Here is a 17,298-nt window from a genome sequence, read left to right as displayed (position 1 = left end):
ATAAAAAGCCGAAATTATGAGATAAAAAGTCAGGGACACCATCTACTACCGTGAACTTTAGCCTACAAAATAACTGTGTGGTACATTGACAGTTAAACGGTCAATGCTACTTAAACGGTAACGTAATGTGTTTAGTTCTAACGACAACCAGATTAAAAGAAAAACTATTTATCATGCATCTAATGTGGGGGGGATGTGGGGACTGTAATGCCAGCTGGAGCACATTCACACTTATCAACTCTTAATTTAGACTTTTTATCTCATAATTTCGGCTTTTTATCTCATAATTCTTCATTTTTAATTTATTAACTGGCGGAAATGGGCTTCCATAACAACCAGATTGAAAGAAAAACTATTTATCATGCATCTAATGTGGGGGGGGGGGGGGGGGGGATGTGGGGACTGTAATGCCAGCTGGAGCACATTCACACTTATCGACTCTTAATTTAGACTTTTTAATCTTATAATTTCATATCAACAAAGCCAAGTTTTCATTTTTATTTTATCAACTGGCAGAAATGGGCTTCCATAGAAGTAAATTTCGAAAGTCCGATTTGAGTCTCAACGGGCACTGCGATGTCGGAGTTTTAGAAGAGCACTTGAACGCATCATAGTTGGACGACGGAGACGAGAGGGAAAGAAAAGGGCAAGGAAGGGACCTGTGATAAATTCAGCCTCTCACTCTTGGCGCCAATCCGATTTAAAGAGGAAAAAACAGCCAATTTTCTTTTGACATTTTCATCAAATTTGCGGCGAACTGCTGCTTCGCCCACAAGCCAGTCGCTCGGTCGCTACACTCGGCTAGCTTCGTTAGCACATTATCTATCATTGTCATATTAATCTGGCCCCCTTCTCACTGTCTGTAGTCACGATACTAACAACTCAGCAACAGTGAAGCACAGGGACAATAGAGGTGTGTTTCTGCAGAGGCATCGAGAAGACAAAGCTGCCAAAAAAAAAAATGGGGGTGAGTTGTTGTGTGTTTTTTTTTTTTTTTTTTTGCACATTGTCTGCAAGATGAAACAATGAAAATGTGTTTTTTTTTTGCAGCTCGTTTAATGCGTGATGGTGAGAGGAGAGAAAGAAAGAAGGAAGGGGGGGGGGGGGGGAGGAAGGAGGAAGACAGACCATGGTGGATGGATTTAGTTGACGGCGTTGGTTAGCCATTTAGCTGGTTTATCTTAAATAACATTGCAAGTTCAACACAAGCGTACACATATCGATGTGTTTTAACACCATCGCTGCGTTGTCCTTGCAGCTGTTCGCAGTTAACTTCTCCTGGTGTGTGTGTTGTGCCATTGTTAGCACATGCTAGCCGTGTTAGCCACTTAGGAATGCCTCATTTAAAGGCGAGCTTGCTATTTTAAGAGTGAGTCCAAGGAGTTTGCTCTTGTGTGCATTTCACAATAAGGCAGATTGTTAAGGCACAAGTCCGCCTGGTAATAGTAGACTCAGGCTTGTTTCATGGGAGCAATGCACACCTCGACAGCAGCCAGGCCCCATGCAGGCTCATGCTCGAAACCTGAGTTTAGTTCCCATAACTTCAGCTGCATTCACTTCTGAGTTTATCCTCCACTTTCACTTCCACAGCTCGGTCTGCAAGACCCTCTGTGCTGGGTACAGAGTTAATGCCTGAAGTTGGAAAAAGCACATGCATTCCTCCCTGAAGTAGTTACCTCTTGCTGTAAAGGTCTGGATCTAATGAGGGGATTTAGTTAATACCTCCTTGTTTGTTTCAATCCGAGTCCATGAAGCATCCGAGCACGTCACTGGAAGCTTCATAACCGTGTTGTTGGAAGTCTGGTGGCTTCCCAACCTTTCGTTTCTACACAGACAATTAGAAATACTTTCCATTTGATGATGGTTATTCATCATTAATAGATCAATAATGCATCAGGAAAATCTGTTATATAAGCCCAAGCTTATTTTGTGCCCCACAGTAAAGTTGAAAACCCAAAACAAATACAACAGGGGTGAGCAGAAAATCCTCGTATTTGAATAGCAGAAGTGACTTAAACGATTCATTTGTAATCAAATAGGTAGGAGATTACTTTCTAGACCAGTGGTTCCCAAAGCGGGGGTTGGGACCCCCTGGGGTGGTCGCGACACACTGGGGGGGGGGTCGCGAGATGCCTTCCAAAAGCAAACTGGAAATGACATATTTTACCCATTATTGTGAAATGACATACAAAAATGTTGTTCAGTTAGTTTTTAGCGTTGTTCTAATGTCAGTGTTTGGATAGGCCCGTTCTGCTTTAACCACTTCCATGGACAGAAGGGGGGGGAGAAAAAGTTTGGGAACCCCTGTTCTAGACGACTCATCCGTTCAGTTACGGTGCAGCAAGAAACCCTGAAATCGATCGTTTAAAAAAAAAAAAAAGGGCTGATATAGCGTTCGTTTCTTCACTACTTTATGGTCGTGTGTGTGTGTGTGTGTGTGTGAAACGCATTCATAACTGTGTGTTTGTTGTAAGGTCTAGATGCAACGTGAGAGTATCAATTTCAGAGTTTTTCCCAATACTATGGTCTCACACTGAGAGGAATACGCAGCGTCAGCAGAATCAACAACCTTCAGTTTTACTCAGCGTTGAAATGAGAGCTGCTGATGTGAATATTTTAGAAAAGGTTTTTCTGTTCTCCTGTGTCTGTGTTGTCATGTCAACATGTAAAATGCTAATGAGACACACACACACACAGATAGGCTGCTTATTTCTTTCCCACCTGAAGGTATGGTTAAAACCGACTTCAGGAACTTTTCTAATAAAAGCTGTGTAACTCTTGCGTTTCTCCTCGGCTGGTCAGTAACAGGTCTCTCTGGCTTGGCTCTGTGATCTCCGCCACCAGGCTTTTATGAAGACGTCTTCTTATCTGACAAGCCAGCCGCTCGGTGCCACAGTGCGGAGCGATTCCTTATTTCGTGTTTCTTCCATCCATTTAAGACCCAATAAAGAAACGTATCATCCACGCGGAGCCTCAATTATATTAACAGCCTCACGGTGAAAACCCAGATGAAAAGGATTGAATGTATAATTGATCACATGGAAATAGAGGAGAGGATTGAATAGGACGAGAAAATGGAAAACACTCCCAATAAGTTAAATCAAAAGAACATCTCCAGTTCTTCTGGTTTTTTTTGTTTTTTTTTTACTGGCTCAACAGCTCCAGTGAGGGTTATGAAGTACAGATGTTTTTAATTTAAGAGGCGTGATAAATTCTGTGTGTGAATGATGGTCTGATTAAAAAAAAGAAGAAAAAAAGTGGCATAACTGGGGGAGAAAATATGTATTCTGATTTCTCCTTATTGTTTCATCTTTCTCTCCTGACTTGTCTGTAACCATCTCACTACACCCCCCCCCCCCCCCCCCCCTTTATTTTGTTCCCTGTGTCCAGAGGAAGTCCAACAGGGCAAAGGAGAAGAAGGCACGGCGCCTGGAAGAGCGGGCAGCTATGGATGCCGTCTGTGCGAAAGTGGACGCAGCAAATAAGGTACTTTTTTGGCTCGAGATCAACATTGAGACGCTTCTCGGGCAACTTTGCAAATGGGTTCGCGAACATCTCGTTCAAACCTGGAGGTCGTGGAGGTTTTGACTGCTGAACGAGCGCCGGGGCTTGCGGGCGCGCGGTTCTGACTGTTGATAATGGCGTCGCGTTGATGTTGCATATCAAGGCACCTTTGAGACTGCTCAGTGAAATCGTGCGCCACTTGTCCTGTGGATTCAGACCGCACTGAGCACAGCTCTGAAAAGCCCTCTTTGTGAACTTTTTGTTTTTATAATAAGTCTGAGTAACGGTCATGAGTCCATGTAATGACAGCAGACGCTTGGAATGCCCTAAACAAACCCTTTAATTGATATTCACATGAGCCGGAAAAAGCCAAAGACAGTGCCATGTGTTGTTTTTTTTTAAATGTATAATTAATCAGTAGATTTTAATCTTTGACGTCTAATTGACCAATCAGCACACAGCTCCTGTACTTTCTGGGTTTGTAAACCTTAATGAACACCGGAGGAGAGAAAAGCTCCCCCCACCTCGAGCTGACATTTAAGCTCCTCACGGGCCCGCCTGCAGTTCTTACTTTCCTGTGTCACTTTGTCCCAAAATGGGGCTCTTCTGTGTTGCATGCTGTTTTCCTGCCCCTTTCCTCTGTAGATGTGCCAAACAGAGAAGAAAGAATACTAGGAATTCTCCTGAAGTAACATTCATATTTGTTTACACAGTTACCAACAGAAGTGAATCTTCACTTCAGCTATTCTTTCAAATGAACAAACGGTGTATTCACTGCTTTAAGAAGCCTTTAACTTTATCTAGGAGGTCTTCTGGGTCTTAAAATAGAGAGCAGATCTACTGGGTGTGTGGGGGGCCCCCCCAGAAACAAAAGTCCCATTTGTCATCGGAAAAGTCAAATGAGTATTTATGGCGTCTAGATTTGGTTCTTTGTTTTGATCGCTAAATACAGAATCTGAGCTGATATTCATTTATATTAACCCCCCCCCCCCCTCCCCCACTAAACAGCCACATAGCTCACTTTTGTGCCCAGGGGCCCAATGTCTACTAACTGTTCTGGAAGAAGAGGGGGATTTGTAATTTGAGATAACTCGTGGGGCGAAGAAAGAGCTTACTCTGTGGCCAATTATTCAGAGTGACCATTGGGGCTATAACGCTAATAGCCCAACCGTTTTCCTGCTGGTATGTGTCCTAATCGTGCTTCAGCATGGTACCGGACAACTGGGCCTAGTGTGAGCGCGCCCTGAGGGATGATTTGGGTTAAAGGACAAATTATTTTCTGTCTTTTTTTTTTTTTTTTTTTTTTTTAAGAGACTTGCTGCATTCAAAAGTAGGAGGGAATTGTTATGAAAATACGGAAGTTCAACTGTGTCTGTAAAATGCAAAAGAATGCAAATTTTTATTCTCCAGCGTACGTGAGTGTGCAGCCTCAGCCTCGTCATCATCTGTGGAAAATATTTTGCACAGTTAATGTCTCTGAAAATGAAATTTCGCACATACTTCAAAGTGGGGCCGGATAATAAGATGCAGGCATGAAAGGGGGAGGAGCCTGGATGTTTTTAGTTTGTGAAAGTCACAATCTAATTCTGTCCCTTGTCCTCACAGCTTGATGACCCACTGGCTGCCTTCCCAGCCTTCAAGAAGTACGACAGAAATGGGTATGCATTACTTTGAATACCTACAAAGGACTTATTCAGTAGTCATGAAATACATAATTGTTTCATTTTCTCCATGTGGGCGGGGGGGGGGGATGGTATTTTCTGTCTGTTTTCTATTTCTCAGTGTAGACACGTTTGTGCTCTCTCCACACACACACACACACGTTTGATGTTTCTGACCTTGTGTTCCTGTCCGTCCCTCCAGGCTGAACCTGCAGATAGAGTGTAAGAGAGTGACCACGCTCAACCCGCTGTCTGTGGAGTGGGCCTTCGAACTCACGCGAGCCAACATGCAGACACTGTAAGAACTCCGGTCCCGTTCCTGTAGTTGAAACTGTAGATGAGGAAATCCAGAGATGACTGGAGAGGCTCACGAGAGAGAGAGATGTTAATGGTAGATTTTACAGCTCTGGAAGAAGTGCAGACGAGCCAGAAAATTCTTTGTGTGCAGGACAATTGTAAGGCGGCATCAAACCGGCTACAGAGTAATGATGAGAGCAGAGTGTTTTAGGAGTCAGATGTAGACTACACACACTGGAAGAGAGGCTGCAGACGGATGGGAGGTGGGGGGGCGGGGGGGGAAAGAGAGAAATGACAACCATTCAGCTTCTCTCACTTTGCCTGAATTTAAATAAACAAATGTTAAAGAGTCGGACAAAGCAAAAATAAGTAGCTCCATTTTAGGGAAGTTTGTCTTTTCCTGATTGACACTGACCGAGCGGAGATGAGTGCGAGGGTCAAAGTGTTTGAGTTTGACTTGTTTTTCTCTTTGCTTGGCCGTAGGTATGAGCAGAGCGAGTGGGGCTGGAAAGAGAGGGAAAAGAGGGACGAGATGAACGACGAGAGGGCGTGGTACCTGCTGGCCCGCGACGGCGACTCCGCTCCCGTGGCCTTCTCTCACTTCCGGTTCGACGTGGAGTGCGGGGAGGAGGTTTTATATTGGTACAGCACCGATCCATTGACTTTGCACATTTTTAAGTTCTTTTTTTTTTTTTTTTTTTTTTTTAATTTGACATCGGCTGGAGAAAACGTGTTCACTCGTGGCCTGACGTTTTGTCCTGTCTACGCAGCTATGAGGTGCAACTAGAGAGTCGAGTTCGGAGGAAAGGACTCGGCAAGTTCCTCATTCAGATACTTCAGCTCATCGCTAACAGGTAAAACTCTGTCACACCTTCAGTTTTATGCTGAGCTCAAGAAAATGTTTCTTTTTCTTTTCAACTTCTCTTTATTGGGGTTTTTTCTTTTTTCAAATACAGATACAAAAAAAACAATCCGAGACATGAATATTCATGCCTCAAACCAACACAAAAATCTAAATAAATAAATAAAAATACAAGATATAAAAAAAAAAATCAGTAAAACACAAATATAATACCAAAATAATAAGATAAAAAGATTTAAATAGTAATAATAATACAACTTGGAGGATGTCTAGTGCTCTGGATTTGACTAAATTATTATTTTTTCCTGGGGTTGTTTTTGTTATAGTAGTCTATAAATGGCTGCCATATTGAGTAAAACATATTTATCCTTCCTCTCAGGGTAAATTTAATTTTTTCTAACTGCAAATGCTTCATTACATCATTCATTAAAGCTTGACAAACTGGAGGATTTTTTTTAGTTTCCAGTTCAGCAGAATTAATCTTCTTGCTAACAGTGTTAAGAAAACGTTTCTTAAACGCTCTCTCGCTCTTTTTTTTTTATTTATTTTTTTCTCCAGTACTCAGATGAAGAAGGTGATGCTGACAGTTTTTAAACACAACCACGGGGCTTACCAGTTCTTCAGAGAAGCTTTACAGTGAGTATACTGGCTCTGCAAAAAGAGCAGGATATTTCAAATATGTGGAAATGTTCTGTTGAAGGAGAGGCGGGCTTGTTATTCATGTGTGTTACGCTGAAGTCAGTGACTGTGCAAAGGCTCGTCTAAGGTGGGGTCCACTCAGTTTATAGGGGGGAGAAGGAAACAGGACAGGGTGACCTTAATCTAATGTACAGATATCCAACTTGACTGAATATTGGAGTGACGGTATTGCTGTGTACTCCCCCCCCCCCCCCCCCGACTGTTCACTGTTTGTGAAGTGAATATGAAGAAATGTTTTAAAAAGGAACAGTATAAGAAAGGAACGGTTTCATTGCATCCGATCACCTTCGCTCATTCTCTTCCCCGTCTCGCATTCAGGTTCGAGATAGACGAGACTTCGCCGAGCATGTCTGGTTGCTGCGGCGACGACTGCTCTTACGAGATCCTGAGCCGGCGGACCAAACACGGCGAGGCCTCGGCCGGACACACCCACGGGGGCGGGCACTGCGGTGGCTGCTGCCACTGATCCACCTCACCCCTCCCCTCCCCTCCCTTACACCTTCTACGATTGGTTTAAAAAAAAAAAAAAAAAGCCAGCAACTTTCATCCGTGGCTGTGTGTGAAAGCTTTAGCTGCCTGCTTCTCTTCAGACGCTTTGGAGTTGAAACGGCTGTAGAGGGCCGTTTAAAAATGAATCGATGGTGAGAACACTCGTTCTCTCATTACAGAGTCAGACTTGTGTGTTTTTTTTTGTTTTTGTTTTTGTGTATGTGTATTCCTACTACGAAGGCAGCATCAGTGTGAGCTTTCACACATAGCCTCTGATTATTATTTTCTTTCCTACTTCTTGGTTTAATGTCCGGCCGTATTTTTCTCACTCTCTTATCTCAGTTAATGATGACAGTTAGTATTTCAGAGTCAAGATCAAGCTAAGTTATTGCTGACATTTTCTACCACTGCAGCGAATCTCATCCCAACCCGCTCTTCTTCTTCTTCTTCTTCTTCTTCTTCTTCTCCTTCTCCAAACATGTTCGACTTTATTGCATCGTTTGCGCCGTGCTTCTGGAATAGTTTAGGAACCGAAAATTGTCTGCTGGCTCAATTCTGTATTACAGAAATGCATCACCCATCAAGATGTCTCAATCGTTTATAGGTAGATGATTATTAATCATGCCCTCTGTAAAGTAACAGTCGAATCGAAGCCAGTAACACGCTGCTTTCAGTCATACAGCCCCCGGTTTCTCGGGGATTCTGAGACCACTTGCCTGTTGCGCTGTCCCTGGATTTGCTCGCGTATATGGCTCGTGAGTTTTCCAACAACATGCATTACAGCAACTGTTCAGAGCCACATCGGTCCATGACGCTGTACTACTGTTACTAGATCCAAGACGGAGATGTCTAATCAGCTTTCAACTCTTTTTAAACGATGGCACAAGTTGTCCAAGATTGCTTCTTTTTTTTTTTCCTAGTCCCAAATTGAATTAGGTCAAATATTTGATTTCAACATTTGTAGCCTCCAACACTCCTGACAGTCATGCCATGGGTTGGAGTTGGCTGCCTTGTCCTCTCAGATGTCCGACATGCTTTAACTGTCCAGGTCAGACGTGCATGTCATGGACTACAAATCAATCCCAGCCTCACAGACGACGCAAGGTTTCATCGGTTTAAGAAATCACCTAATTCTAAGCTCTTTTTTTTTCCTCCCTTGTTTTCATTTCTTACAGATACAAATGAGAGACTTCCCCCCCCCCCCACCCCCCCCCTAAAATGTTTAGTCACAGATCTCCAGTATTGTAGAGATTGTAATCCTCCTCCTCTCCCGTTCGTTAATGTGCCTCTGTTCTCCCTCGGTGTCCTGGAAGCGCTGCGCTCTCTCCCTGCAGGCCTCTTCATGTCGCTTTCATCTCGATCCACATTGTAAAAATGTCGTCACTCCCGCTCGCCTCTTCGTTGACATGTTTCTTTTCCAAGAGGTACTTAAAGGTAAAAACAAGTCGGTGTTAATACTAGATTGTGCTGTATTTAAAAAAAAACAACAAAAAAAACAACTCAATCACCCTCCATCCCTTCTCTTACCTATTTTGTTAGCATGAGCAAATCATATTGATTTAACATGGATGAGGATTGGCAGAAGTGACCTCTTCATTCTGTGGCCGTTTGAAGCTGGTGAATGCTTTTAATTTGGAGGCAGGAATATAAATGGATGGACGAATGATGGATTGATTGCAGAGCGCCGAGTGTTGTTATTCCTCTTTTATTCTCAGTCGTCAGCCCCACGGTTAAAGTTTGCATGAGAAAACGTCATACCGTTTAAGTCAGCTCGTAGTCGAGGGCGGTGCCGCTTCTTAACTTGGGCGTCACTGTTTGTACACTCCTGTTCATCCTCGGCTGGTAACAAAAGAATACAAATCTCCCCTTAGTATCCTGGCAAGCTTTATTTGAAGATGGGATTTGGTGTTGAGTATCACAGTGATGTGGATGTGTCGGGGTTTTTTTTCCTTTTTTTAAAGCATCTTGGCACAAACTCAGTGTTGTGAGATTTTGGTGAAGTCGTGCCGTTACATCTGCTGCTGAGATCTTTTTGTAGGAATTCCCTCTCCGGGATTTTTAGATACCGGTCAACCTTGGAAAGGCTGCTTTCAACCGCTTCACTCTGGTCCGTTTCACATCTGTTTACAAAAACCTTCGGGGTGTTTTTTGGGACAGTTTTTTTTGGTGAGAGTTGGGCCATCGTGAAACCTTGACTCTGGTCGGATTGTATAGTTTTGAACTTGTGGACTTGGATGTGAAGAGACCTCTTTCTAGTTCGGCTGTGAGTGGCTTTAATTGGTGCTTTTTGAATGTTTTGGCAAGAAGAGCTCAGCTTGAAATTGAGTACAGACTAATGCCTGCTCAGAGAATGTGAAACGGGGGAGACTGAAATGTTGAAGACATTTTCTTAGAAACGCTTAAATCTGAGTTAATCTTTGTGTTACAAAAGACCAAATTTTCATGTGCCACTAAAAATAAAGCCTTCTGGATGACAGAGTCCAGGTGCTGGGGTGAAAGGTTTTGGTCGTTTTTCCAGAAGAAAGATAAATTCAGCAAGTGGAGACGACGAATCCGTGTCTCGTGCTCGTTTGATCATGAACGACAAGAGCGGTTAACTTATTGCTTGTTTTAGCGCTAGCTTACCTTCTGATGAGTACGGTGAATCATTTTTGTACTACATAGGTTACAAAGAAACGGACGGTGTTGTACATAGTGGTAGTAACCAATCAACCGGCTGACAGTCTCTCTCTCTCTCTCTCTCTCTCTCAGGTTAATCAAACGTAATCGAACCTCATCTGTTACATTTTACAGCCATGTTGTCAGTTTGCTGTTTGCTGGGTTGGATTAACTGCAGCTCTTTTCTAGAGTCTTTTTTGTGTGTGTGCCATTTCAACATATTTAAAGGAAAGGATTTTAGAGCGCTGTCTCGGATTAAATTTAAGTGGATTTTTAGTTTTTATGCTTTGAAATGGGCGCCAAGGAAAAATTGACCTTAGATTAGTGCTTCGATGTTATATTCATTCCAGACAGATGGACTGTCTTTAAAAAAAAAAAAAAAAGGCTCAATGGCAGTAAAACTGCTTTGGTGAAAAATTCTTTACTTTGAAAATGAGCCAAAACGTAACCAGTTTATTTTAATTCAATGAGGGCTTTTATTTTGGAAAATGGTTTCATACCCTCGCACAGTCACAGATTCTTTTTTTTTTTTTTCTCTCTTGGTCTTTTCTCGATGTAAATATATATATAAGCTGTTGTGGATCCATCTTCATTTTCATTTCTTGGCCTTTTACAGGTTAAACACTTTTTTAAACATGATGTTGAACGATAAGCTCCCATGTTTGAGAGTGAGTGTTACAGTCCTGTCCATAAACGACAATGAAAGGGAAAACTGAGTCATTATGCCTTGTCAGTGTTTTATTTGTATGTTACAAATAAAGGAAAGTTGATTGACTTTTCAAAAGATGTTGTCTTTTTTTATATATAATCTATCATGATGCTACATTTGTCTTTTCATAAAATTGAACAGAAAACTATTTATTCTAATGTTTCCCCTGAAATGAATTATTAGAAAATGCCGTTCTTTGACTTGATAAGAATAGAAAAAATAGTTAAATGTTTGCCTGAGACTTAAAACTATGAGATGTTAAGTCAACAGTTGTAAAGTTAAAGATTGTTAAAACTTTGAGCCTGTAAGTAGGTAGATACAAAAAAAACTTAAACATTAATTTTTTATTTTTTTTATTTTATTTGTCAGTTTTAGTTCATTAAAAAAAAACAACAATAGAGTTAAGAAAAACAAACAAACATAAAATCTCAAATTTTGAATGAAAAGGAGCAGAAAGAAGATTAATCTTATAATATCTGCCCCTCAAAAACAAAACAGAACACTTAATTATGCTTTGCCTAAGAATGCATCATTTTTATTTTCCTTAAATTTCATTTTATAATATAAGCCCAGACTTCACATGTTATGTATTATGCATCTGAATGAATTTTAATCACTCCTCAAACTTGCTTTAGTTCACCGGAACTGTTGCCCCGGAAAAAAAAAAAGTGCGACTTCAGAGGATCTTGGTGAGGGGGGGAGGGGGACATTTTACGATGTTGCACCTAAACCGGAAGTTGTTGGTACATTGCTGCAAAAAAAAAGAAATGTTCAATCTAAGCGGAATGAATGGATGCTCTGATGCACTAAGGTGCCTTTGCCCACATCTGTGCAAGATGTCATGATTTTTTAATCTTATTTCTAAGCTGTTGCGCTCTCGTTTCCCGCAATTTTCCCCGCGTTTGGTGAGTACGTGAAGATTTGAGCTGAGATATTTTGTATTAAAATAAATTGTTTACGTAGCGTAGCTTAGCTTGCACTGATTTATCATCAAGTACACACAGAGGAGGAACAGCGAACACAAACCAGGTGTTAGATTAGACTTTCTCCAGTCAGCTGCAGGAAATTCAAGGTTAATACCCCTGAAGAATTAAACTAGAAAGCTGGTTATCTATCTAAAATGAGTGCATGATGAGGAACTGAATATCGACACATAATAACAGGAGGAACATTTAAAGATATTTTATTTTGTTAGATACATTCTTTACAACTTCTTGCATAAAAAAACCCCCAAATATAACAACTAAAAAATACGCAGAGCAAAGCCCAGAGACAGGTGATCATTTTTTTGTTTTTTATCTCACTTTCTGTTTTCCCAGCTGGTCAGGGTACCATGGCAACAAGGATGAAGCTGAAGCTGAAGACTGTGTTTGTGCTCTACTTCATGGTCTCCCTCATGGGCCTTGTCTACGCTCTGATGCAGCTCGGTGAGTGCTCTTAATCCAGACTTCACATGTGCACATAGCTGTCACAAAAGTGAATCAAATCTGAAATATTGTCACTTTTTTTTTTTTTTTTTTTAGGGATTTTGTGCCTTTATTGGAGAGATAGGACAGTGGATAGAGTCGGAAATCAGGGAGAGAGAGAGAGAGAGAGGGGAATGACATGCAGGAAAGGAGGCCACAGGTGGGATGTGAACCCGGGGCGCGCGCACTAACCACTGCGCCACCAGCGCCCCCCCGATTAACTGTTTTTACCCAAGGAAGTAGCTACATTGATGTCACAATAACACAGTAAAAGAAATAACTCAGGAGTATATTCATTAAATGATCGTACAGCCTTTGTGGACACTAAACTTGACACTTTCTAAATCTCAAGGGACTCACAAAGCGTGTTTAATACACCAACGTGCACTACAGGGATAACGGCGTCTTGGTTCACTGCTGCTGTTTACGTATCTTAGCTGTTCTCTATCATTCATTTCGGGCAGTGCCACGCAGTAAGAGTGAAATGATTCCCACCTATTAAGAGTTGGTGGTGACAGGTGGCAGAGCTTGCTAACACTCTCTGGTATTGTAGTTTTTTTGTATTGCTGGCCCTCTCGTGACAACAATAACGACTTGAGAGCGCCGTGAAGAAATTGTGCGTTTTCCATTTTTGTAAATGTCACTTTGCGATCGCTATATTAATCGCGATCAAGGTGCAAGTCAGTCCGGAGTTGTTGGAGGCTTAAACCGGAGCATTTCAGGCACATTCCTCCAGCCGTACAGAGACAGTGTGGAGGTGTTACCATGCTGGCTCACTCCACGGAGGAAGTCTTGTTTCCCATCTGAGCAGTCTGGGTTTTTTTTAAACTACCTTGAAAAAAGGAGTCTAGTGCTCTTTCAGCTCGTCTTCTATATCAATCAATCAATTTTTATTTGTATAGCGTCAACTCATAACAAGTGTTATCTCGAGACACTTTACAAAAAGCAGGTAAAAGACCTTACTCATTGTTATGTTACAAAGATCCGGTCTATCCATCATGAGCACTTTTAGCAAAGCAGCAAAAGTTACAGTGGTAAGAAAAAACTGCCTTATTAAAAGGCAGAAATCTTCGGCCGGATCCCCGGCTCATGACGAAACAGCCTTCACAGGCCTAGACTGCGCCGGGCTTAGAAAGGGATAGGGGGAGAGATGGGATAAGATGCAGGAAGAGGGATAGGGAGCAAGGGGGTTGCGGGGAGGCAAACCGTCCATCAACGATCCGGTGGGGAGGAGGGGGGTTTGTTCTGGCAGGCCATCAACCAACGATCTTGAGGAGCCTCAGAGAGCTCAAGAGCTCCCAGGAAAGTAGGTGTTGACAGCATTGAGAGAACTCCACTCTTCACAATCAGATGTTAAACAAAAGCAAACTGCGTAGAGCCGCACACTTTATGGGCCTGTTTGTGATTGGATATCATTGGAGGAACATGCTTGGTGAGATGGACTTCGAGAGCGGTTACGGAGGGTAAATAGTCAAATCCAACACAGTAAAACAGGAACAAAAGAGGAAATTGTGACCAGGCAGGGAAGTCGTCCCCCCCCTCGTCTTTGATTTTATGCTTGAACTGTTTTGTTGTTTTCTTCCGCGTTGCAGGTCAGCGCTGCGACTGCACAGAGCACGACTTGCCCAAAGACCGTACCATATCCCGGCTGCGGGGCGAGCTGCACCGTCTTCAGGAGCAGATAAGGAAGTCCGAGGCGACCAAGCAGCCGCAGAAACAGCCAGCAAAGCCGTCCCAGCCCACCATCTTTGTAATCACCCCAACATATGCAAGGTGGCCCGAGCTTGTCATCTCCACCCTCCACTCAACTGTCTAACTTCACTCACACACACACACACACAATTAATCATTTCTGTCCTCCCATGTCCAGGCTGGTGCAGAAGGCTGAGCTTACTCGTCTGTCTCAGACCTTCCTCCATGTCCCTCAGCTCCACTGGATCGTGGTGGAGGACTCGCCGCACAAGACGCCGCTCGTGGGTGACCTGTTGGTGAAGAGCGGCCTGGCCTACACACATCTACACATGCCCACCGCTAAGGACCGCAAACTGCAGGAGGTGAGCCAAGACGTCAAGGAGTTAGAGATAGAAAAATTAAATCTGTCTTTCCTTTGATGTGTGCACCTAAACTCAGATTCTTGCTTCATTTCAAGTATGAACAAAAAGCTTGTCTTTAAACGTTTTGGTCTGAACGCTCTCTCTCATGGCCTCAGGGCGACCCCAGCTGGCTGAAGCCTCGTGGAGTTGAGCAGAGGAACGAAGGCCTCCGGTGGCTCCGAGAGGACAGGAGAGCTCAGCCGGGTGGAGACACCCAGCAGGGAGTGGTGTACTTTGCTGATGACGATAACACGTATAGCCTGCAGATATTTGAAGAGGTGAGTAAAAAAGGAGTGTGAGGTTGTTTATTTTTGATGATGCTCAGCAGTGGTTGGGCGACCAGGAGGGGCTGGGGCTTAGTTTATTACTGTATTCTAGATAAAGTGTGTTTTTTTTAAATGTACAATAACATCTTCTTTCAGATGAGGGACACCATGCGAGTCTCTGTGTGGCCGGTGGGGCTGGTTGGAGGGATGAAATATGAGAGGCCTGTGGTTGAAGGAGGCAAAGTAGGTGTTTTTTTTTAATCCTGTTTGAATATTTAGAACTGAGGAGACAGAGTTACAGTTCATTTAGGTAAAAAAAAATGAATTTATTAGACACATTCCAATAAACAATGACCAACGTGGCATATTGTTAAATTGTTTTTTTTTTTTTTTAATTTCATTTCAAAGGTGATTCGCTTCCACACTGGCTGGCGTCCAAGTCGCCCCTTCCCGATGGACATGGCCGGCTTCGCTGTGTCCCTCAAGCTGGTCCTGGCCAATCCGGAGTCTTGCTTTGACGGAGAGGCACCAATGGGCTTCCTGGAAAGCAGCTTCCTCCAGGGCTTGGTCACCATGGACGAACTGGAGCCCAAAGCTGACGACTGCTCTAAGGTGAGGGAGGCTGTTTGTGTGTGTGTGTGTGTGTGTGTGTGTGTGTGTGTGTATGTGTGTGTGTGTGTGTGTGTGTGTGTGTGAGAAATCATGACGGGTTGTTTTAGATGTGACTTTGATGAGATATTGCGGTGGGCACAATCATTATTTCGATTAGGCGTATCAACATATGTTTTATGCCGCTTAATTGTGTGTGTGTGTGTCCTGTGTGTGTGTGTGTGTGTGTGTGTGTGTGTGTGTGTGTGTGTGTGTGTGTGTGTGTGTCTTTGTGTTGAAGGTGCTGGTGTGGCACACGCGGACGGAGAAACCGAAGATGAAAAGAGAGGAGGCTCTGCAGGCTCAGGGACTTGGCTCAGACCCTGCAGTCCAGGTCTGAGAAACACACACGTTGTCTCACACACACACACACATCCCCCCCCCTCCCCCCCCCCACACACACACACACACACACACACACACACACACACACATTGTAAAGCGTACTCTGCTGTTGAATGCTGCACATGTAAATACTGTAAAACAGAAAAAAAAACTGCTCAGAGTTGGACAAACGTACCTTATGACTCTGTTTTTGTTTTTCTTCTGTGTCAGGTAGTAAACGTATGTGTGTATATATTGAGTGAAGCGTGCGTGTTGTTACCACTGTGCTGGCTGTATATTAGTCTATGTTTTGGGGTTTCATTCATTTCAGTGGCTGAATAAGTTTATCTCTGTTTTTATGAACTCTGGAGTAAATAAAAAAAAAAAAAAGTCCTGACGGGGGCTCCAGTGTTAAATTTAGCAAAGCTGTTACACCACTAATAACACTTTTTGCGTAAAGATGGAGGCATGATGCATCTTTTTACAGACGTCCATTCCAGTAGATTCTACATGTTTGCTTGTTCTCAATTGAATTCCTGCTGTGTACCTCATTCCAGTTAGATCTTTTAAGGTAAATACCTCCAGCCTCTTCTGTTTGAAGCTGCTGATCTTTAACATTCTCTTTCACTCAACCCTTAAGGAGGCATAGTTGCAACTGAGCACTTTATTCATGCATGGCTTCTGTTTTAAAAGAAATTCTTAGCCATATAAACATCATCCTAGGCATGATAGTACTCTCTACTCTTCACAGCCGGGTCTAATACAAATGCCCGCTATCGCTGTCAGAGTCATAGTATCTCGCAGAAAAGTAGTAGAAAGTTGCTTTTTTTTTTGACAGTCATCAATATACACGAAGAAAGAAAAAAACCCCTAGAACTCAGCTGTCGATAAAGGAAAATGCTAAATAGCTGCTGCCTTGTATTTAGAGAGCTGTCATTCACCTGTGTGACACACGCATCTTGTGCAACTTAGCAACATTGAGCTTTGAACACACACACACCACAAACACACCCAGTGTAGCTTTAGCATCAAGAGCTCAAATGTTGGCTTTCAATCGTATCATAGCACAACGACAACAATTAATCAGCGTTTTATTATTTATTATTTCTAGTTTTAGTGACGCTTTTTAAAAAAAAACAAAAAAAAAAACATAGGACTTTTATTTTGAAAAGCAATCGTTAAGCTCTGATTAAGAGAGCAACGCTACAAAAGCTCATATCAATAAGCAGTGTGTGAATACGAAAAAACAAGCTCGACATTGCCACATTTCCACGCTCCAATCAATGACAAGAAAAAAGACTTGAATTAGCCTTAACAGGCAGGGAATCCCTGGTACTCTACAGAAGCAGTGTTTCATTTCTACATCGAGTGACACTCTCAGAGGTCGGAATGATTCAAGAGCGAGTGGTCCTCAGCTACTGTTGTATGATAGTGTACAAACATCTAGTGCCTGCTTAGTATTTAGTGCCTGTAAGTCAGTTCTTTACTGGTGTATAATGTATTTATTACTGTAATATTGTTCCTACAATGTACTATGTGATCATGTCTATCCTTGGCCTTGACAATAAACCTAGACAATGACAAAAAGTGTTTTTTTTTCATCCTGTGTCGGTCTTTTCCAT

General features: G+C 42.6%; 2 protein-coding genes across 5 annotated transcripts; both read left to right on the top strand.

Annotated features, from left to right (window-relative positions):
• Positions 1–603: 603 nt before the first annotated feature.
• naa40 (N-alpha-acetyltransferase 40, NatD catalytic subunit) lies at positions 604–10,954 on the top strand. Of its 2 annotated transcripts, none has more exons than XM_061030918.1 (8): positions 604–967; positions 3,391–3,486; positions 5,110–5,162; positions 5,368–5,463; positions 5,946–6,104; positions 6,233–6,316; positions 6,883–6,960; positions 7,342–10,954. In XM_061030918.1, the coding sequence occupies exons 1-8, from the start codon at positions 962–964 to the stop codon at positions 7,487–7,489; spliced, it is 720 nt and encodes a 239-aa protein (XP_060886901.1). In that variant the 5' UTR covers positions 604–961; the 3' UTR covers positions 7,490–10,954. The 2 variants fall into 2 exon arrangements, with proteins under 2 accessions (XP_060886901.1, XP_060886903.1); XM_061030920.1 differs by having other exon boundaries at positions 605–971.
• Positions 10,955–11,640: 686 nt separating this feature from the next.
• Positions 11,641–17,264, top strand: b3gat3 (beta-1,3-glucuronyltransferase 3 (glucuronosyltransferase I)). 3 transcript variants are annotated; one of them, XM_061031133.1, is made up of 8 exons: positions 11,641–11,788; positions 12,199–12,306; positions 13,938–14,118; positions 14,216–14,399; positions 14,555–14,716; positions 14,861–14,947; positions 15,113–15,316; positions 15,594–17,264. In XM_061031133.1, the coding sequence occupies exons 2-8, from the start codon at positions 12,213–12,215 to the stop codon at positions 15,690–15,692; spliced, it is 1,011 nt and encodes a 336-aa protein (XP_060887116.1). In that variant the 5' UTR covers positions 11,641–11,788; positions 12,199–12,212; the 3' UTR covers positions 15,693–17,264. The 3 variants fall into 3 exon arrangements, with proteins under 3 accessions (XP_060887116.1, XP_060887117.1, XP_060887118.1); XM_061031134.1 differs by lacking the exon at positions 15,594–17,264 and adding an exon at positions 15,402–15,518 and having other exon boundaries at positions 15,113–15,352; XM_061031135.1 differs by lacking the exon at positions 15,594–17,264 and adding an exon at positions 15,402–15,511 and having other exon boundaries at positions 15,113–15,356.
• The last annotated feature ends 34 nt before the right edge of the window (positions 17,265–17,298 follow it).

This window comes from Labrus mixtus, chromosome 23 (genome assembly GCF_963584025.1).
Source record: "Labrus mixtus chromosome 23, fLabMix1.1, whole genome shotgun sequence".
Classification (NCBI taxonomy): domain Eukaryota; kingdom Metazoa; phylum Chordata; class Actinopteri; order Labriformes; family Labridae; genus Labrus; species Labrus mixtus.
The sequence above is the reverse complement of the archived record's forward strand: the minus strand, read 5'-3'. Positions and strand labels throughout refer to the sequence as shown.